This window comes from Dryas octopetala, chromosome 1 (assembly GCF_963921425.1).
Source record: "Dryas octopetala chromosome 1, drDryOcto1.1, whole genome shotgun sequence".
NCBI classification, from domain to species: Eukaryota; Viridiplantae; Streptophyta; class Magnoliopsida; order Rosales; family Rosaceae; genus Dryas; species Dryas octopetala.
In genome coordinates this window covers 17990511-18013586 of record NC_141366.1, presented here as the reverse complement: position 1 = coordinate 18013586, position 23076 = coordinate 17990511, and the positions used below count along the sequence as shown (strand labels likewise).

The window sequence follows — 23076 nt, the reverse complement described above, 5'->3', positions numbered from 1 at the left end:
TTTTTAATTAATTTTCAAAGTTTATAAAAATAGAAAAATCAAAAAAATCAAAAAATACAAAAAAAGATGTGACACGTGGCGCACATCCAGCGCGCCACGTCAGTATTAACGGAATTGTTGACGAAACAAGGTAAAATGGGACACGGATGTAAGTTACAGGTGGTAATCTGGGACAAAAAAACTTTCAGGTGGTAAAGTGGGAATGAGTTACAGTTTTGAGTGGTAAATTGATAATTAAGCCTAAAAAATATAGTATAAGAATGTGATAAATATAGCATTATTCAAACAAAAATTAAGAAAACAGCTTGTACATCTAGTATTACTGTTTTTTTAAGAAGTTTGATCCCACTTATAATGAAAAGGAAAATTAACTGAAAAATGTGGTGAAATCATAAAACTTCTAACTCGTGAGAGCTTGTATATCTCTTAATGGTTAAGAGCATTTATTCTACATATAAATTTTTCTTTTTTCATCTTAGGGATACGAACTTAGATTTCTTTCAATATTATAAAGTGAAATATTACTAGTTGGTTACCTCCATTATCCATAAAATCATAATCCCTTAACCCAATATTGTTTGATTTTAAAAAGAAAAAAAATCCTAACTCATAAATGTGTGGGTTGAGAGTCAAAAGTACTAACTGGCCAACTGGGGTGACCACTCACTAGTCAGTAGTCACTACTCAATAGCGCGCCTAAACTACAAACCCATTTTGCCTGTTGCTCTCTTCCCTCTGTGTGCTCCAAGAAACTAAGACCCAAGCGATGCATGCATAGCAAGGCGATCAATATCTGGTAATCAACCCAATTGTTTTTCTTCAATTCCCAACTATCTGCATATTGCTTACCCAAATGTCCATTCTGCTTGGGGATGTATTTCAATCACTTTTTGTCAATGTTGTGTTTGTTTGCAATTATTTAGTCGACCGGCAGTGTTATATTTTCGTATCAATAAGACCTGTGTGACTTTTAATATCATGAATAGCAAGCATTATCTGTTATATTTTAGACGTTCTTGCGTGTGGATTCCTTGCAAACATTTTTATCTCTAAACTTATTTATGCTCCGTCGAAATTGATGCTCACCAAGTGTTCGCAATAATTCCTCTTGGAAGTGACTTATGAATATAAATATATAAACAAAAGATGTCTTATGTGAAAAGCAAAATTGCCCACGAGGCTGAACAATTCTGAGAACCGATTAGAGAAACTGAAAAGTTTCTGGACCCTTCCCCTTTGGAGTTGTAATACTTAATATAATCTATATTGTATCATAAACTACATAGAATCCATACATTAGAAAAAAACAAAAAGACAAAAATTCAGATCTTTGGTTGATACACTATGTGTGAACTGTTAGTATATCTTTGGTTTGATTTGTTAGCATATCTTTGGTTGATAAACTTGTATGAACTGTTAAGGGGAAAAACATAGAAAACCCTGCTGTAGAATTACGTATACACTTGTCATATATAAACACATATCTTGCACCCATATATGTATGTTTGAGCATCTAAATCAAAAACCCTTTTGAGGGTTGAGGCTCAGGAAAAAAATTAAAAGCAGTATGCAGTTAACTGATCTGGAAGGAGCAGTGTAGGCCTTTCGGGATGCTGATTTATGTGACCAGATATCAACAATTTGGTGTCTACATCACATTTTATTTTGAAATGAACACAGTTGTATGAAGTTATATGTTGTTGAACATTATGCTTGTTAGTAATACACCATTTCCTATTTTGATGTTATTGGTCTGTAGTTATCTCATTAATTAGCTTTCAGAAGTTTGTTTACTACTTGAAATTTGACTCATTATCTCACTAATGTCAATTTTTGGTAATTTGATAGTCATATTATTAGTGTCACAGGTGTGAGCACACACTGGAAGTAGGTTAGAAGACATTCAAAGACATGGTCTACATTGATATGTCGAAACCTGTATTTGTTATGGAGAGGGCGACCACATTCTGGTGAAAGAAAACATCAACATAATTTGTTTGGGCTGCTAATCCAACGGACAACTTAGAGATGTTTACAACTATGCTCACCCAGAATTTAGTCTCAGTCAACCTACCTTTTTTGAGAGGATTTTCATCAGCAGCAGCTAGTTCTCTTAGAGCTGGAGATATATTAAAGCTAACTAGAATATTCACAAATGAAGATGTCTCAGAGTACTCTAAAGTGAGTCATGACTCTAACCCCCTGCATTTTGATTCTGAGTCTGCTCGAAATGCTGGATTTGAAGATCGACTGGTTCACGGGATGCTTGTTGCTGCCCTGTTTCCCAAGATCATATCTTCTCATTTCGTAAGTCCAATGTTTTATTATTATTTTTTTCATCCTATCCTGACTGTTTGATTTTTTTTTTAATTAGAATTTTACAGTATTTTATCTCAATAATGGAAGAAGGACAAGAAGGTAAATTAATTTAATTAAGCTTTTATAAAGCAAAGATGAAGGAAAAAAATTGAGGAAGCACTATAATATGAACAAAATTGTGTAAAGCTTAATTCTGAGACCTATATGGACGTTTTCTGTTGTGCAAATAAGTGTAAGGTTGGGACAGAATCAAAAATATATATGATCCAAAAGCCACATATAGTTACTTCAAGTGTTTGGGAATTAATTTTAAAATTTTCAATCTCATTGCTCAGAAACATTCCATCATGGACTCTTTATGATGAAACATTTCCTACGTTTATCTTTGTGATCTGATTGTCTAATTTCTTGGTATTGTTATGGTATTTTTAGCCTGGGGCTGTATATGTTTCCCAAAGCTTGCATTTCAGGTTGCCTGTCTATATTGGAGAAGAGATTGTTGGTGAGGTACAAACAGTTAATATAAGAGAACAGAAGAACAGATACTTGTAAGCCACATTATTATCTGCCAAAGAAATTGTTCTGCAGTGTTTAACTCAAATAGAGACTTGGACTTAATTTGGTGTGTTGCTTGTGTGGTTCAGAGTGAAATTCAAGACAGCATGCTCCAAGAATGGTGCTACTGTGATTGATGGTGAGGCCATGGCTATCTTACCTGCACGAGCTGCGGAACAAGCGGATACTTTGGGATGACAGAAACCTGGTTCAAGAGGGTACAACATAGACCTGCAATGTAATTGTACACTCAGAATCTTGAAGCTAGCATGTATTGACTAAAATATAGGAATTTCAAAAGCAATTAAAATGTGGCTGAGATAATATATGGGAGTCAGTTTGGGGCCTGATTGCATTTTGGCCGACTACTCTTCACTCTATGTAATAAACGTGTCTTACAGAAATTTTAGTGTACTTTCTTGACATGGTTTGTCTAGTTTTTATTTATTTTTTATTTTTTTTAAATGCCTATTCATATGCTGGTAAACGAAGAAGATAAGCTACAAACGTTTTGGATGGCTGATTCCAAGAAATGTGGAAGAAGCAGTTCCATTCAGATCATGGGTTAAGTCAAAAACTTATCAAATCTTATAGTTCATGAGTCAATGAACACCCATGTTAGCCGCAAAACCACCCAGCCATTTACCATTCTCATGTTTAATGAGACCACCTGAACCAATATTTCCAACTACACCTTTTCCTAAAGCCATCAACATTCAGCGGGGGCAAGGGATCAAGCAGGTTTATTGCAAAACTGATTGGCTGGCAGGCAGCCCATTCATGCGCAACTTTGTCAACAATTCTATGGTTCCTATTAGTTAGTAGTCATGGAATTTGATTTCTTTTTTTATTCCATGATTCTTCTTTTAATAAGTCAGGTAGTTGAAATAAAAGCCACTGACTGATAGAATTCCATTGAGAGAGAGAGAGAGAGAGAGAGAGAGAGAGAGAGAGAGAGAGAGAGAGAGAGATCTTTCAGCTATTCAAAATTTCAATTTGCCTATATATATCCGAAACCTCTCAAAAGAATTAACGCGTATCAAAATTTTCCTAATCCCCGTGAAATACAAAATCTTCTCTTTTACTTGGCAGTTAAGCTCTCTCTTCATTGAATGCCCCACATCATCAAAGGAAATTGTATTCCACTCTCATGCATAGGTCAATCTGGTCTGGGCCATCAAGCGAGCCAAATAACCACAAACCTCAGAAGAATTCCAATGTGCCAGGAATGGTGACGGGTGGGTCAATTGGAATGCAGGTAGCCTTCCCCTCTGAAAGCATTTGCGGTAACATGTTGGCCTCCTTGGCTGCAATTCCTTCTGCAGTCCACAATGTAACATGTGGCCACTCATTTTTCGCAACTACTCTTTCGCCTTCAACCGAGCCAAGGGAGGCTTCCAATGCAGCCATTTTCTCTGTGAAAAGCAGCGCAGTTAAATCCACAGGGACCTGTTTGTGGAGGAAGGTGCCATAACTAGCCACGGCAATGACACCATGACTTCTCTTGTGTGCAAGAGTAACATGAGCCTTGTTAAGGTTCTTCTCCAAATCCTTGTCTTTAAGAAAAGCTTCAGCCTTACTATCTTTCCCAGCCAACTGCATGAAAAAACAAATAGTAAAATAAAATAATGGCATTTGTCATCATTTCCTTGCTTGATACGTACATGAAGAAAACAATTAATTAATGAACTACCCAAATTTCAGTATTAGGTTAAAAAGAAATATGCTCCCAACATTACTGAGAAGATATTCCACTCCAAAGTCCAAACTGGTTTGATCTTTAAAGCAATTGGTATAATCTGATATTATCATTCATTCTAACCACATTATATTGCACGTGCAGATCAGTCTATCATTTCATTTTTGGCCCAAATGTAGGCACCACAAATCATTTACTGTATACAGGCAGCAGGAAATCATGCACAAGAGTGTCCATCTCTTGACATGGCAGTCAAATGAAAAGATCCAGCCAGAAAAATTCAGTAGTTAATTGATTAATTAGAAAATTAGATGGATTGAAATTCAGTAGCTGTTTGTCCCCAAAAAAAGAAGAGGAAAAGTCAATTAGAAAATCAGATGAAGAAAAAAAAAAGACAATTTAGATTAGTTCACATCATAATGGGAGGCAAATTTTCACTTGTATTAGAAGGTAGATTTTAATTAAGTTCCACAAAATATTGGAAGTGAAGGGACTTGGAAGAAAAGATGAGAAAGCAAATATTAACTTACATTATCAAGCAGACCTTTGACTTCCACAACAGGCAGGCTAATGGCAGCAAAAACAATGGCCCCGAACTTCCTCTTCCCAGTATCTGGAGTCATGCACTCACCTTTTGCAATCTTTCTTAGCTGTTCTAATGCTTCCTTAACAGCAACCTCAAAAGGAACCTGAGGACATAAGATTGTACATAAAGTTCATTTAGTGATCTGAATGGTTCCTGCAAGTAAATTCTACAGATGGTCAATGTGTATAGAACTGGACAATGAGGAAACAACACCTTGGAAGGTTGAAAAAAAGAGAGCAAATAGATGCCAACCTGAACAGAATTAAGATACTCTGCATTTCCAAATAAAACCTCCCGCAACTGTTTCTCCCATTTAGCCCACTCCTTTGCATAGGTTCCCTTGGTAGACTCCATTCTGAGTACAGGTTTACGAGCAAGCATGCACGATTCGCCCACATGAAAGCAGCAGCAACAATGTTTAGTAATGACAAGCCAAATTATAGCGTTTTGCTACTGTTAAAAAGGATTGAAATGGGTTGAAAATGGTACCATATAAGAAGACAATTAAAAGCTTTGTTGTGTTGAAATGCCAATTAAGTGGGGAAGAAAAAGAAAAGGAAAGAAAAACCTCTGTTGTGCTAAAATCTAAATTCATTAATAAGGTCCCAAAAGAAAATTAACATTCTACTGTTCACAAATTAAAGGGGAAAGAGGATTTTCGTTATAGACGATTTTACAAACATGAAATTGTAAAGGCAAAAAGGAAGCAAAAGAACAAGCACAATGTTGCCTTTGAACTATACAAGTGTCTTGCTCTGATCTTCTCTATTTAGATATTAATATTTTATAAAGATATTAAAAAAATAGAAACAAAGAAGAAGCAAAGACTGGTAGTTGTTAAGTATATTCAATCAACAAAAAGCATTTAGTACTTTTGAGATTGTGTGGAGACCCAAGCTGGTGCGCACCAAGATTATCCAACACATGCATAAAGGTGTATTACTAACCTTCCATGTTTGGCAGTGTGAAGCTTGTATAAATTTATTCCCTCCTCTAGAATAGACTTCACAGGATCAGGTAATGGATTCCTGGGTATGCAAAGTAAAACACCATAACGCTAGTGCAATTGCATGCCAAGACCAAGAGGACAGATATGAGCCAATTTATGCAATCAAATAATATACGTCATCGCTCTTTATACTTAATGGAATCAATCACACAAACCAATTGCATTATATTTTTCCTTTATCAATAACAAAGTTTTCAAACAGTAGTAGTAATGGGCACCATTTTTTAAGTAAACATTTAAGAAAAATAAAAATGAAAAGTGATATATATCATGAAAGATTTTCGTCATAAATAGCTTTATGAACTGTGGTATTTGTTGTGATTTTGGCTCGTTGGAACTTCCAGGGAGAAGTGGCTGACTGGTCGCCCAAAGGCAGCGAGCATCAGTTGTTTTTCTGGGGCAGTTTTGGTTTTCCTAGTTGGGTACAGAGATTGAAGGGCAAAAGGGAACATGCGCATGACTTTCCTAAGTCCGGAAGGAGTTCTAATGTCTTTCTTTATGTACAAGTTATAGAATCGGCTATAGGCCTTACCTAATTCTATTAGGACTAGGAATCCTACTGTAAGCAGCAAACCTATGTTTATAAATAGGTTGCTACAGCTCTAGAGAACATAGAATTCTGAAAATACTCAGATAAAACAGTGTGAGACTAGAGAGAGAGGGTGCGGCAACACTAGGAGGCTAGGGTTAGGGTTTCAACAAGTTCGTGTAATCCAATTCTAAACATAGTGAAGCTGTGATTCTCTACGGATCACACGGGGACGTAGGCAAAGTTCGCCGAACCTCAAGAACAAATCTTGGTGTTTTTTGTGTTTACTTTTTCTGCCATATTGTGTGTTTGTTTGCTAATTATTCTAACTCTAGAATACATCTAAGACAAGGTCACGAAAAAGGTGTTTTTCACTACAGTATTCCCTTAATTATAACACTACCATCATCCACCCACCCACGAATTAAGGCATGCAAAAAGTGCTCGCAGAAAATCCCCCACCTGAACTGCTACATCATTAGACGTATTATGAAAAATCTCCCCTTATTATGAAATATCAGATAATACAATAGAATGCGTTTTAAAAATCAGAAAACGATCAATATGAGGTAACAGAGGCCCCTTGAGTGGAAAGTAATTTTTTACTTTCAAAAAGTACCTATCAGATTTCAGCAATGGTATCTTGACAAGTGAGCCAAAGCGCTCAACTAATTCACCATCAAATTCTCGGCGACTCTGAAAAAGTTTAGAATATAAAAATTCAGAATGCACTAATTTAGGTGCATCAATATAGCATGAACAAGAATATTTGACTAGATAAATCATGCCTTGCCCTCATAAAGGTGATAGAACATTAGTAGCACATAGCCAGCATTTGGAGATTCCTTGTCAAGGTTTCCCTTCAGAAATTTAGAACATTTAAGTATTAGGAAGATGGTAATGAGTATAGGTGTCTGAACTCTGATGATCTACTACCAAAATAAAAAACATAAGAATCGAATGCATACCGGATGATTGGAACGTTGAAGCACTCGGAACATAAAAACAGCTAATGCATCAAGAGAAAATGGATTTGAATCAGTTCCTGCACATTTAAAGACCACAATGTAAAAGCATCCAAAAGAAAACAAACAAAACTTTGCAACATATAGTCAAAAGATATCCTAAACATCATTTCGTAAACTAATCAAGGTACATTGTATTCATTATTTTCAGATATAAAAAAAAGTATGAAAGTAGTAAATCCGAACAACTGAAATCCAACAAGTGACAGCTTCACGAGCAACAGAACCTTCAGTATCAGGAACAACTGGAACTGCAGAGGCCCTGGTTTTGTGGCACATGTCTTCGATCTGCCAAAAACAGACAAGAAGGAATTAAAGGTGTAATTTTGGATTTCTGATAAGTGATAACCACAAAGCAGAAATGTCTGGTTTGGGAACATAGAGAACATAGAATCTCCTCTGTCCTTAGCATAATATATATTATTATTATTTTTTTTTTACCATAAAAAGTTAGTCATATTTAGAGAATTTTTTTATGAGTACTCTCAATCGAATTTTCGGGTAAAAATCACAAGGAGGGTTTTCCATTAAACCATAGCCATCAATCTTGTTGGTCAAGGCGTTCTTTTCAGTGTCTTCAGATTACCATTTCGGAGTGGTATTGTTATTTTTTAAATCATCCTACCAGTTAGGCTTTTAAAGGCAATCGACTTTTTTCTTTTTTAAATAGGAAACGAAAAACTTGAATTCAGGCAAATCGACTTTTGATGACTAGTCCCTTAGAAATTAACTAGGGTTGACAAAGAGCATACAACTTTTGGTTTGCACCTTGGCCCAAAGAGCATCCTCCACATGGGCTAGATGCAAGGAAACTATATGTTTCAATGAACTATAGAATAAACTTTTGAAGTGAATCATGAAAAAGAGAAGGAAAGGAGCAAATTACCTGTCTCCACACTTCTTCGTTTGGTGCATTCTTGTCTGCAAGCATTATTGAATATGGTTTTTTCCTGCGCTCATCAGCAACCTTCTGCCAATATTTTCCTGTTTATAAACAATAAACAAATGTTCTAACCATGAAGGTCATCTTTAATATACTAATTCATCAAGGATCTTGACAATAGAATATCAAAAGATTTATTCTGAAAAAAATAGTTTTTGAATAAAGATATGGATAGTCTTATGAGAAGCCCTTAATCCTAGATAGTTTGAACTTGCCATGTAGCCCAATCATATTCTATAGGTCAATCATCTGCGTAAAGTCAAAGGTACTGCTATTATACAATTCTAAGAGTTTTGCATTATAGCAGTCATTGGAAGCTGCCTTTCTTGAATTTGTAGTAACAATGTCACTCTGACATTATTGTCAGACTTGTTTAGACAGCTCCCAAGTTTATTCCACAATATATTTTTATTAGTAAAAAGGTGAAGAAATTACCAGGAAAGATGGACGAGAAATCCATCAGCTATTACAGAAAACTCAAACAAAAATCACATAAAACACTTGGGACGACACCCCTCCCCGATCAAGAAGGATTACACTAAAAGAAATGTCTCTAATGCTATGACAAAGAAGCCCAAAGAGAAGCTACATTTTTATCCTATCCCGAAGAAACTCTCTCCTTGTCCTGAAAGAATGGTAAAAGGCAAATACATAATACACACACTGATCAGATTCATACATAGATACAAATGACTGGTCAACACCATGATCAAGGATCTCTAAGCCATAATGACATGATAAATAAACCGCTTAAATCCCCCAACTTCAACAGTTTTTGGACAATATAGTTACCTTTGATAAGGTCACCCATCAGACTTTGAACTGGCCGATCGTCTCCAAATCCTCCAGGGGCATTTAGTAGTTCCTTACACAGTGCAGACTTAGCACAACCAGGTAGTCCTAAAAATGCCAATCCAAGAAAGGGATATTAAGATGTGAGTAGAAGCTATGTTTTGATTCCCATAAACCATAGCGAAAAGTAGGAATAGACAAAATATAAGAAGAACCGAATATCTATGCAACGTCAAAACAATTACCAATACCCAAATAGTAGAGCCAATAAGGATCAAGAGATATTCAAATGCATAAGGGCACACTTCCAAAGAAACATATTTGAAATGGAAAAAATAATGTAAAAACATGGAGGAGATTGGCTTTTCCCCGGCATATAAGTATGATTCTACACACTAGAGAAACATCTTTTCCATGTTGTATAGTATTTTTTTTTTTATGAGAACCTTTCAAGTTGTATAATTATATATTCAATGGAGGTAAATCAAAACTACAGCCATTTGGCAAAATTTTTACCAGGAAAGAATACAATCAGACCCTCAGCCTTCGGAACAGTGTCCCTAGCTGAAGGACCAGGGCTTGATGGCGTAACCTCCCGCTCCGTCTCAAGATCACCCTCTTCATCTCTTCCTCCATCAACAAAGGCCAAGAAATCTTCAGCCCTTACTAAATTTCCAGCAGATCCTATGAGAACCTGATTCTGAGGGCTGCGTTTTGCATATTGTTCAAGAAAAGGCTCAGCCTCACTGAGGTACACCGATGATGACAGCTGTTTGTTTCCACATTTCCTTCGTATGTATACGGCCCTGAACATGAAGGAAAAAATTCTTCCAACTGAGAATAACAAAATTACAAAGTCTTGGGTAATGAGGGAAAAAACACAAGGTAAGGTAGTACAAAATCACCATTCATCAAGCATCTTGCTGAGTTCCCTCTGCTTTCCTGCTGAAGTGCCCCATGTTTTCAGTTGCCTATAATGACATAAGTAAAGAATAATTAGTTCATAAAACATGATTCAGTTGGACTAGCATGAAAATATTACAGTTCTTAAGAAAATTGTAAGCACCATGGGTTTCTTACAAAGATATATGTAAGGGCTCGGGTTTTTTTTCTTTTATTTTGAAAAATGACCACCATATCCGATTATAACACCATATTCCTCATATAACCCATTATGTTATTAAAAAGTAGCTCCATTTATGTAACATCTTTAAATACTGCTATGAACCATCATGTTAAGAAAACTTATAAAGGCTTAACAGAGCCCAGAAGGAGCTCACAGGAGCTTAAGAATGCCCATTACAACCCACAACACAAGTGCCAGGCTCATTGACTCATTAGGCAAGAGGGGGGACGCTTTCATCGAGTGCAAGAAAGGAACGAAGCTCACATCTAAGTGATGTGGGATTCAGTGCTTTTACCAATTCACTATTCTGGAAAAGTGTAAGAACAACAAGAAGCATAATATGGCGTCATGGTATCAACTTGTCTTCCTTTGCAGGTCTCCAAGGTTTGAATCTTAACGGCAAGTTACAATATCTTATTGTATATAATCAGTTCGGTTTGGGTTGACCTGAACTAGTAATCCACTAACCTTCACCCAAACCGAGTTAATCCACTAACCTGTCACCCAGTCCAATTCAAACCAAGTTGAGACAAAAAATAAAAAAGAACTGAGCCAACCCATCAGGTTGAGTCAACTCAGTTTGGGCAGTAAAATGCCCAGCCCTACAGTCAATCATTTGCCAAAGACATGATAACAAGCAATACCTCATTTTAAGTTTCAGACATAACATGTGTAAGATAGGCTCAGAACCTCACCTCAAGTAATAGGCTTTATAAGCAGCTGGACCTTCTTTAAAAAGAATTGACAAACCATTGCGAATCAAAAAAGTTCGTATCTGCAGTGAAAGATAAGAACAATCAACATTTAAAAGTTTTAATACTCTGAACCCCTCATATGAAGATTCTAAATTTGAACGGTACATAATGTATAGAAATTGCATTGTATAAGTACTAATATGCACGTAGAAGAAGCAACAAAATTCAGAAGATTTAACAGCAACTTGTTTAAGTGTTGTTGGTTTGCAACTGTTCTCAAAAGCCTAAGTTGTTATGATGTGGGTCAACTATTATTTCATACTCTTAAGACAATTATTTCCCTTCAACTTAATAATCCTTCCCTATATAACATTATTGAACTTTTCTGATTCATTCACCAGACTGTATTCCCATAATACTGGTTTTCATCAGCATGAGTAATCACAAATATATGTGACAAAAACATTTAAAAGGGACTTAAGGTCTAACAAAAAAAAAAAAGGATAAACGACAATGATGATAAGAATGTGTTGTTAGTATTAAATTATTTGTTTACAGGATATTAAACTGTTATTAGTATTTGATAATATATTATTGTCTGTACTACATTGTAGCTACTATTTATTAGACTTTAACCTTGCTACTAATATTATTATGCACCACTTGGTATCCATTTTGAAACAATAAAAAGACACATTTCATTTATCTGTCATGTATGTTTAACAAGAACTTTCCTAAACATGAGTATTATATGATAGGTAAAAATGGAACTATCACCATATTAGTATTTCTTCCTTTTGAGATTTTAATGAATACATACCTCTTTTTATAGTATGATTACATACCTTATACGTGAGAAATTTCAATTTGATCATTAAATTTGCGTCTTCATCAGCCAATCCATGTTCTCCTGACATACCACTGCTACCATCTTCGACAATACTGCTTTTTTTTTTTGCAATCTCAGCAGCTCTCTCCTTGTTTGCCTTGAATAAATTAATATCAACAAAAAAACCTACGTGAATATGAAGAGCATTAGTTACTGAGATAAACAACTCAGGGAAGTAAAAACAGTATAAAAAAAATCTATTCTTTCGGCTGAGGATTCTAAGACACAGCATATGTGTGCATCATTCATTACAAAGATACATGCATCATTCAAAGGTTCATAGTTTCATACAATGTTTTTTGGGGATCATCTCCACTGGTAAAGCACTTACCCTATACCCACGACGAGAGTTCGACTCTCGCCCTCCTCCCTCCCTGGCCTTAGGCCTTCTTTGTACCAAAAAAGAGATTCATAGAATGCAGGCTTGGCATCTCTCAATATATGCTCAAAGCATGAAAAACATCATTCAAAGGCTAATCAAGATGAGATTCATTGCCCACAAGCCCAATTCTTCTTGATGATATAATCCAAAAAAGCAGTATGTGTTGAATTTAAGCCCTTGAGATCTTTGTTCTTTGATGTAAATTAGACCTAGAACTACAGATGACTTTCGACAATTGAAAACAGAAAAAAAACAATCACACGCAGCACACACAAACACAAGAGATTTATACTGGTTCGGCAATAAACTTGTGCCTACGTCCAGTTGTGATATCTCCTGAGAGATTCACTGCACTATGGAATAAATTCAGAGATTAACAAGGACTTTTTGGAACCCTAGAATCTAAATCCCCTCTGCAGAATACCCTGAAAAACTCTCAATCACTCGACTCTCTCTTTGCTGGTGCTTGTGTCGAAGACATTGATTTAAAACCTAGGGCTGCTGCAACCTATTTATAACTCATAGGTTGCAGCTAACACTTATGTTTCAGCTGGGATTCCTAATCCTAGTAGAACTAGGTAATTGGCCTAATTAGCTAATTCTAATTCCTTGTACAATTAGAAATACTCAGAACTCCTTCCTTAACTAGGAAGACCTTGTGCAAGTCCTCTCAGCATTCCTAAAAACTGTACCCCACTAGGAATAACCCAAACTGCTACTTTCCAGATTTTTTATGAGCCAAACACAACAGTATGTTGTCTAGAACAGAATTCATAATTACTAGGTATAAGTATGAAATTTTAAATTTCATTGAGATTATTATGTGAAGAAAAATTTCTTACCTCGATATAAAGGCCATAATCCAGGGTTCGACCTGAAATGCACCAAAACTTGTACTTAACAAATGCAAAAGGAAAAAAAAAAAAAAAGAAAAAAGAAATAAGAATAGCAACACAAAAAAAGTTGACTACTCAAGAAACAAACTCAAAATAAGAGAGTAGCGACTAGGGAGTAAGTTCAAACAAGACCTCATCTCTTTCTGATAACGCCGAAATGTAGAGTCACCATGGACGTGAATGACCATTTTATAGAAAAGGTCGTCACTTGACATGGAATCAATTTTGTGGAAGTTATGGTAACATTTAAAGGCAGCAGGATAACGTTTTTCTCTCATCACACGAATCATTTCCTGGTTCAATAAATAAAATATTATTGCTAAGGCCAAAGTCCAAACCCAAAACTAACAACGCTTAATAGTGGATGGCTTGAATAAAAAAAAGGCCACAAAACATGAAAGAACCATTGAACTTCCACAAGAAATTCATATGTAATGAGGTCAAACAGAAAATTATTTGGAAAAGAGCAATATGAAGAGAAGTAATGTTCTTTTTAGACAAACAGATGCACTAAGCTAATATCTACTAAACCATTACAAAAATATGTAGACAAACCGATGCATTAAGCTTATATCTACTAAACCATTACAAAAATATGTAGACAAACAGATGCATACATTTAAGATTGATTGAACTTCAGAAGTAAGATTTTATGGAAGTTAATGTTTTAGAAAGTAGTTTGAAAGGGTAAATAACCTAACCTGCAATTTGGTGGTTGAAAAATCAGCAGGATGAGATTGTAAAAGTTTTGATAGCACAGATCTATCTGCATTTCTAGAATGGGTATCACCTAGCCAGTCTGAATTGTCAGGGCAAAAAGAGGAGCCAACACCCTCAAGAAGTGCTTTTATTTGCTGCACAAGGATTTTCAGAAAAATTAAATTAAAAGTATTTAATCTACATCACTTTATTGATAAAATGCAAGGACATGACAGTTCAAAGAATTATACATTACCTGCTTTTCATCGGACCTATTTGCAGCACAAATCTCCCTTAGGTTTGGTCCCAAATCAAGGCCAGCTGAAACATAAGGCAAATTTGGTAATATTCTAAATGATAAAAATATATTCAAATTTAACTTTCTCATAGTCATAGGTCAAGAAAACCATCGTCAAGACAAGGGTAGTGGGAAAGAACCTCAGCTACAAATGGATTGTCAAGCGCACAAAGCATACATTTATATGTTCCAAGTTCATGGATAAAATGTATTTGCTTTATTTTATGAAAAGGAATATATTTGTTCATGAGTCTTCTAGATTAGTGGAAGCAATTTAGCATGAAACAAAATTACACAACCACAGAAAGAGGATCTGAAATCTTTTAATTTAAAGATGTCCATTACAGTGCAGATCTTATGGCTGAATCAAAATAAGACCAGACCCAAAAAAATCTCCAGGCTGATGTGACAAAATCCAAAACAAAATAGATGAAAGATTGAACCTTCATACCTCCGTCCATTGGTGGAGGAGGGAAATCTTTCAAGACTTTCTCCATAAGTTTTGAGCTCTCATGGCTTACAATACGAGCAACAATACCCTCTAAGATTTCACCCTGCTCCTTGATATGATCTTTTGTACCTTCATACAAAATTAAATTTGAGGTGCACACATCATAAATACCTCATGAAAATAATTTCAACTGAGTTTAACACCGAACTAGACACACCAAAGGAAAATGACAAATCTGTTTAATATGGTGACCTTTCTGATGCAGAACAATCCATAGAGCACACCATGACAAAAATGTGCCAACTAGCAGAGAGTACCAATAACCAGCATTTTATGTTTGCAATTTCTTTCTTTAGTTTATTTTAATTTTAACAACAGTATCTATGTTCCTAATACCTTTTAAAAAAAGCTTATTTTTTTAAGTGACCTGCTATAAACTTGAAAGGGTAATAATAAAAGGATCTATGTGTTAAGGTTTAACACTGTCAGATTCCTAGAGGTGAAATGTGGATGGTCTTTCAAGAGGCTGTTCAACAGTCCTTCTACCATGTAATAGTAGAGATATCAGACTTAGCTTTCCTAGGTCATTTGAATTCAGAAAACTCAAATGAGTTACAACTTGCATCCCTTTCCGCCATTTGCTATATAATTTGTAGCTTAGTTTTTGGATCAATCACTTCCAGCAAATTAGCGTGGTCATGAATTATCAACACAATGCTTTCCATTCTATCACTTTTTATCTTTATTGTTCCTCTTTTATCTTCCATACGTCGCTTAACAGGCAACTTTTCTGAATACTTCTGGAAAGATAAGTTGATAAGTATCACTAGTACTGAGTATCAAAGTTAAGGAAATGCACTTAGAAGTTTACCTGGTACGGATATATCTGCAACTTCATCAAGAGCTGTGCATACAGGTGTTGCAGTTCCTTCTTCGCATAGGGCATCAAAGGCAGCAAAAAATGATGTCACTGCTTTCCTTTAGTTACCGAACAAAAAGGATTATTCAGGACGCAATAAATTATAATAATATGATCATCATAAAATTACACATGGGGTAATCTCAATGACAAAGCTTAAATCAAACTTTGTGCTTTTGAAAAAGCATTGAGTGCATGCATAAACAAAATCTTATTTCACATCAGAATAATCATTTGGAAAGATTTAAAATAAGTAATTGATGCGGAAAATTAAGCACGCAAGCAACAGAAGATTTATGCTTGCTTGTGCTAAATTACGAACAGTATATCTTTTTTGTTACATATATAAGGAACGTTAAATATACCCTTTTGACAAGAAAAATTTTATTAGAAAAGGGTTTAATTACAATAGAGGTGAGCAAGAGTGGCCCAAGTACATATGAACCCGAAAAGAGCTAAAGAAACATAAAAACCTCAAGATATGGAAGCCATCCAATCTGCAAGAATAAAGAAAAACAGAATACCTCCAAACTTATTAGAGACCAAAGGTCTGAAGCCCACAAAGATGCCTAGACTTGAACCATATATCCTACACAATCCACCTCCTCCCCACATTTGTCCTAAAAGATCCTTCTACATCTCTCCAACCAAAGTTCAAGCTACCTAAAAAGTAATGCAAATCCACAACACAAACATGGATTTTTCCTCCACTATGATTGGAAAACAAAGACGCATGATTGGAAAATTACCCAAATCAACCTTCCTTCCCTTCACTATGCCATAGTCTAAAAGCAATAGGGCAGTGAAGAAACAGGTGGTCAATGCTCATGGCCCTTTTTGTTTTCACATGATTCACCACCAATAAGTTGAAATGCAAACATTAAGACTTTATTATGAATAAATTCACAACTGTCCCATCCCTGAGTAATAATTCAAGCTAAAAATTGTACCTCAAGGAACCTTAACCTTCTAAATCGTATCAGAAGGTCTTTATCGAAAGATGACTCATCAACACACCAGTTAAAATAAGACTTTACAAGAAAATAGGCCCAAATAATCAATTTGCCAAACCTATCTGCCCACAACTAATGTCAAGAGATATTTTCAATCAAGTACAGTAGAAAGCTCAATAACTTCCAAAACATTAAAATATCTGCAGAAATGCTTCCAAATAGTTCAAATTTCTACGAAAATCTACATTCAAACTCACCCTAGAGGAAGGATAGACTGACACAGTAACAATATAAGCATTATAAGAAGACGAAAGCTTATAAAGACAAGAGAATAATGAACACAAGAGCAACTTCCTATTCACATTATCCCCAAAATTTTAGCACACCCTAAAATTTTACTAACTCTATTACCTCTATAATTGAAAATAAAAGGAACTGTCTTTATTGCAAGCACAGTATGATTAACAACAATAAGAGCCATGATCTATACAAATCAATCAACATAACCATTCATGTATGATGAAAATGGGAATAGTTGGTCATCACCTTGTTGAGAACAACCATACATGATTTGTTGGTAGTCGCCATTTTCTACAAAAAGCAATTATCTCAGGGGTTGAGTAGAACTTTGGCTTCCCATTGCCCAAATCTGTGACTGCCGTCACTACAGCTGTTCAACAAAAAAAAAGGCACATAAGCTCGAAAGTTTTATTTTATTTTTTATGGATGTTGCAAGAATATCCATGGAACATAAGGAATAAGATAGTTTACATTGTAACAGTAATAAAATTATTAAACAGAAGTGTGACAAGAAATATGCATTGTTGCAAACAAAAATCAGAAAAAGGTAGAATAGTGGGCTACAAAAGGGAAATTGTATTAACTCATTATAAGAATAAAAATAAAAAATGACCAGTTTCAAAATGTGAAATACTAAGTAAAAGCAAAGAAGTTCTCTGTAAAGGAATAAGGGAATTAAGGCGGACATTGGCATTCACAATGACAAAGATGATGTTGATAAAAGACAACTTGTACCAAGTGAAATCTCAAAAATTAAAAGATAAGATTGTGTCCCTCAGTCTGAAAATAATGGTACATTTGTAAACCAAGCAATATAAGAAGTAAGAACCATATGCTATGAAGTTTTTGTAAATATTGTGTGGGTAGGGGGGGAACCCTTATCATGTCACTCACCCTAAACTTTCTGTTTCTCATATAATTTCTTTTTATACATGTCTACTGTGTGAGAGGAGGGGTTGGAGCTGTGGTAATAGGGTACAAAAACCTCAAAATTTTACTGCATGATAGCATAACCTGTCTACCAAGCTAACAGATAACCTAGCTTTCACTAATTAGGACCACAAAGATGGAACTCCCACATGTGCAGCATATGTAAACGACACAGAATCTCTGGCATATTAACCAACCCTAAATATCAATTCAATGCTTACATTTCTTTTACACATTTAAAAATGTGATATCATGCCAAAAAGTATGGCCTTTATTATAACCACCGCCCCCCCCCCCCCCCCCCTCCCAAAAAAAAAAAAAAAAAAGAGAACCAGCAGAAGTTTTTACCAAAAAGATGTTAAGATTTAAACACTTGCATACTAGGACAGACTCAAACATGGGAAACTAAGATATTTCCCAAGTAAAAAATATAAGAAAATAAATATGCAGCAGAAATAAACTAAATAAACTCGCGACAATTGCATCACTTATTTCATGAATCAAGAATTGCAAAACCATATCACATTCAGCAGAAATAGGTTCCCAGACATCTATGCTGCAGTTCACTAATACTTATCTCAATATAGATTCAACACTGACAAGTGCAATCACCATAATCATGGTCCCTTATTTTAAATTTCTCAAACAACTATACGCAGCAAATTTTCCTGAAATAGAAAATTTGTGCATGAGCGACTTAGTGGTTAGCCGAGCTAGTTACTCGTATCCTATGAATTTCATTTCGCGGAAACCTTTATAAAGCTTTAAGAGAGAATAGGGAGAAGTTTAAGTTTAAAAATTGACAACAGTCGAGTCAGGCATCAAAATTATACCATGCAGTGGCAGAGCCAGGGGAGGGAGACTTTATATATCTGATCTTGCAGAGTACTTTAACAAAATCACAGGTGGAAAAAAAAGATATATTAATTAAAGAAAAACACTAGGTACCATAATCTTCTCTAGGGCGCTGTCCATGGTCTCCTAGAACAGCTGTTACGAGTTCCATTGATATGCACATACGGTTCTTCTGAAAAGTTACCAACAAAAAGGTCGGTTTTTGGAAGGCAGGGGAAGGGGGCAAAAACAGTATTTTAAGCATAAAATTGGTGACTAAGTTATTAAGAAAACATAATGTGAACAGGTTGAAAACTAAACTCAGCTGAAAAACCAACATTTTGATCAAAATAATCAGCCTCTTTCAAGAACAAAGAAACTTTAAATACAGAATTGTCACATGCAGCCGTAGATTGACTAAACAAGACCAGAGAGGAAGAATTTGATGGTTTTTGTTATAACGTTCAGTTTTCTTTACGTTCAGGTTTTACATGTGAATAACACCTCAAGAAAATCATTGAATTCTGCTTGCATTTTTGCTGCTTCAGGTCCCCATGCCACCCGAAACGTCCGTCCAAGAACAAATACACCTACGGCTGTATATCTGTAGTGGAAACACAACATTCAGCAAACCAGATTAACGTATATAAATGAGTAAAGAACAAGGAAGTATAGATATATAATTGAAACATCAAGGATGTCTGGATAATAAACAAGGATGGCTGGATGAGCTAACCGAGTGCACCACACACACCTTGCCCAAGACATTTAACACGTATGGCCATTCATTGATCTTCATTGATCTTTTAATTCATTGGTTGAATTGCAAATATAAAATAAAACAAAGTATTGACAGTAGGGGAAAGAAAGGTTGTGTCTCAAGCATACATATTCCCAAAGCTGTTTTTGGCATATGCTCCACCTTGATGACCAGCGTACATAAAAAGAGACCCCGAGTGTTTAAGTGAAACCTGCAAATCAATAAATTCTCCGTGTGAAGATTAATTTAGTAAAATGGTATGAAAAAAAAGGTTATGAATCAACAAGGAAACCGTACATTTAAGCAAACATAAGTAACTGGAGTCTACCCAACACTTGGAAGAGAGTAAGTATAATTATTAGCATCAAAGCCAACAGTTGGAATCTCCATGCAGAAAGCAATGCAGTTTTTTCAAGTAAAACAAAGAGCTCATAAAACCCTCTTACCTCCAAGGTAGCCAAGCCTTTGGATACTATCTCTATCATCCTTGTCCTAATCTGAAAAAAAAATATATATATATATATAGAAATAAATAAAGGACCAAAGACAAGCATTCAGATATGATCCAAGAATAAATGGATAGTCTCATCATCATAAAAAGCAAGTAGCAACAAATCACATGATTCCATATCATATTAGCACATTCATATTTTTTTGTATGGCTAGATGAGATAACCAATGAACACATGCTCATAGTATTTTTTTTTTTCAAGCATATATTTGCTGAAATACGGGTATTCCCATTTGAGAGATGCAAGTGGGATGAATAAGTCTGAAATTGGGAGAGCATAAAGAAAAAAATGTACCTCCTGATCTGACTTCTCATTTTCAAATTTGGGATAGAAAGTAGCTCGTACTTGAACCTGAGCATAAGTGGAGTTGTCCACAGTAAAATTTTCCAGCAGTTTATTACCACTGAACAACTTACTTAAACCAACACTGTTTTTTTGAGCTGCTGGTAGTCCAGCTCCATTTTCGGCTGTACTTTTACTAACAGGTGCTTCAACTTGTACTGCTGTAGCTCCACTCACTGTCCCATAAGATTTAGGCTTCCAGATTCCTTTTTGACCTTGTACTGGACCCTGATTTACCATTTGGACCCTCCCAGACTGTATGGGTCGAACTGAAGCATCGGTTTGCCCGCTGCTTCCACTAAGACTCACTGCACCAAGTCTGTTAGTGACAACTTCAGCAGCACCTGCTGATGATTCCCTTGTGGATGATGGGCGGTCAGTCTTTGGTTTCTCTTTCCACCTTTGTTCTCTATGCCCACCCCTTCTCTGCAAAGTAAACCAAATATCTTAGACATACTATTAAGCCTTCAAAATTTCAACTAAAGTATAGTCTTCGCTACAATGCAGTAAGCCTGTGAGGCTCTTAACTTTATCAGGAGTAATATCATTGCAACTTCTAAATCACAACCGGAACTACAAGACACGCACACATATACATTAAGATACACTCACACACACACACACAACCAGAACTAACTACATTGGCGCGCACGCACACCTATATAATTTTCATCTTACTATACAAGACTGCCAGAACTACATTAAGACACACACACACACACAAGCATACCTATATAATTTTCATGCTACTATAAAAGACTGCCTAAATTTTGTACGAGCAACCAATTAGATACTACCATAACTAGAAATTGATCATCATCCACAACAATAACTAGTTAACTCTACCAAACATTTTCAAATGGATTGTAAAACAATAAGATTTAAATTAAACATCAAATTTAATTGAAAATTAGCAATTAATTGATCTCCAACAAAAACATTTTGGCAAGAAAAATTCACTCGGACGACGATCAATAAGCAGAACCATCAACAATCAATTGAAATCACATTTCTGCGTTATCTAACCAAACATAACGAAAACAAGCTTCAACAACACAGAAAATGATCGCCAAAAAATAAAAAATAGCATGAGAATGCAAAAATGGGTACCTGGTTGTAAGCCATGGTTGAATGCGAGAGAGAGCTGGAGGAAGAGGAGGAGAGGAAAGAGAGAGAGCGAGGCTTGGTTACGTGGGGAGAAGGAGAGAAGCGAAGGAAGAGGAAGGTTCCGGAAACGAAGGCTGATGAAGATGAAGACGGCAGAGTAGTGAGAGCGAGAGCACAGAGGATCCTCTGCGGTGCCAACATTCAATTGCGACTACTACGCTTCTGTTATATATTAATAGAGAGAGAATGTGCCGCCAAGTGGAGGAGACACACGGCGGTCTATAGAGTTTGCTGTGTGTCCCTGGGAACTAGGAACGGCTACCGGGTTCAGGGGAAGAGGTAATCCTCTAGGTTTTGGTGTTTCGCGGTACACCGTATTACCCAACGTCTTAGCGGCGAGCCAAAAATTACAAGACATTCCAAAATGAAAAAAGTGCAAATAGCGCTTTTCCGCGGGATTTTTGTAGGCTTCACTTTTAGGAGTCTGGGACTAGTGAAGGCGTGAAGCACATAAAATCACTTTTGCGCAAAGGGAATTTTGATCCTCTGCCTTTAAAGGCTGTGATGTTGCATGCCTTTCATAAAATCAGCTCATTCAAAAAATCCAATGGTTAATACATGGCCACATCAGTTCTCCTTCAATAAAATTAAAATACAGAAAAAAACAATAAAAATAAAAATAAGAATACCCACCCAGCCTCCATCCCCATCCGTTGCAGTTTCTTTATGAAAATCAGATCCCCCTCTAGCCCTCTTTTCTTGGGCCTCCCTCTGTAACAAAAAAAAAAAAGTCATGCTGATGTGGCTTTATAATGAGCATTGGATTATTTAGAGGACCGATATATTCCACCGGAGGAGCGCGATCCGGTGGAAGGGAGGGTCGGTTTTGATAATCTCTAATGCTAATTTTACCAAATTTGTTCATCAAATTTACTCATCAATTTATGCTCGAAAATATTTACTTACCAAATTCTTTGAGTAATTTTATTCAATATAACTTTTTAATACCCCATGAACTATTTTGACCCCCAAACCCAAAATATAATTTTTATGACCTTTTTTTTTTCAGACCAAAATACCCTTCTGCAGTAGCAAACCCAGCAACCATGGCGGCTCGAGTTACTGTAGTGGTTGTTTCCTCCATCTTAATTCTTTCTACAGGCTGCAGCAACCATGGAGAGCAACCTCCATCACCAGCCAACGCTCATCATCTCCTTGTTTGTGGATAAACTCACACCGATTCAATAGCCAATCAGGGCTGGACACGTGGCTGGTCAGACCCAACTTCAGTGTTTGACTTCTCAGTGGTCAGACTTTGACCTCCACATCATCACTGCTCGGCACTTCCTCCACCAGCTCAGATCGGGTCTCCATGCCGAGTACTCCATGCCCGGTCTGAGCCGAACCGATGATCTTCCAAAGGATCGAGTGTTCATCTTTCCACGGTCATCCCGGTTCGGCTCGGCTCGGCGCAGAAGGAACCTCGTTTCGAGTTCTAGCGTCGGCCAGTTACGGCTCGGAAGGAC

At 36.1% G+C, this 23076-nt stretch overlaps 2 protein-coding genes across 4 annotated transcripts; one reads left to right on the top strand and one right to left on the bottom strand.

The window, feature by feature from the left end:
- The first annotated feature begins 643 nt into the window (after nt 1-643).
- LOC147298752 (hydroxyacyl-thioester dehydratase type-like protein) lies at nt 644-3222 on the top strand. 3 transcript variants are annotated; one of them, XM_086229361.1, is made up of 4 exons: nt 644-796; nt 1869-2307; nt 2752-2867; nt 2964-3222. In XM_086229361.1, exons 2-4 carry the CDS (start codon nt 2029-2031, stop codon nt 3070-3072), a joined length of 504 nt encoding a protein of 167 aa, XP_086085487.1. In that variant the 5' UTR covers nt 644-796; nt 1869-2028; the 3' UTR covers nt 3073-3222. The 3 variants fall into 3 exon arrangements, with proteins under 3 accessions (XP_086085487.1, XP_086085486.1, XP_086085488.1); XM_086229360.1 differs by having other exon boundaries at nt 1861-2307; XM_086229362.1 differs by having other exon boundaries at nt 647-796; nt 1849-2307.
- A 605-nt stretch (nt 3223-3827) lies between these two features.
- RNL (RNAligase) lies at nt 3828-22158 on the bottom strand. The gene is made up of 27 exons (XM_086251225.1): nt 21554-22158; nt 20396-20869; nt 20036-20086; nt 19718-19800; nt 19334-19433; nt 18944-19022; nt 17312-17435; nt 15765-15871; nt 14894-15022; nt 14401-14465; nt 14147-14299; nt 13578-13738; nt 13392-13423; nt 12124-12293; nt 11279-11358; nt 10363-10428; nt 9974-10263; nt 9458-9565; nt 8609-8706; nt 7950-8010; nt 7666-7742; nt 7486-7557; nt 7317-7393; nt 6107-6187; nt 5412-5514; nt 5104-5262; nt 3828-4470 (listed from the first exon to the last, which is right to left on the bottom strand). The coding sequence occupies exons 1-27, from the start codon at nt 21749-21751 to the stop codon at nt 4078-4080; spliced, it is 3591 nt and encodes a 1196-aa protein (XP_086107351.1). The 5' UTR covers nt 21752-22158; the 3' UTR covers nt 3828-4077.
- Nucleotides 22159-23076: the final 918 nt, after the last annotated feature.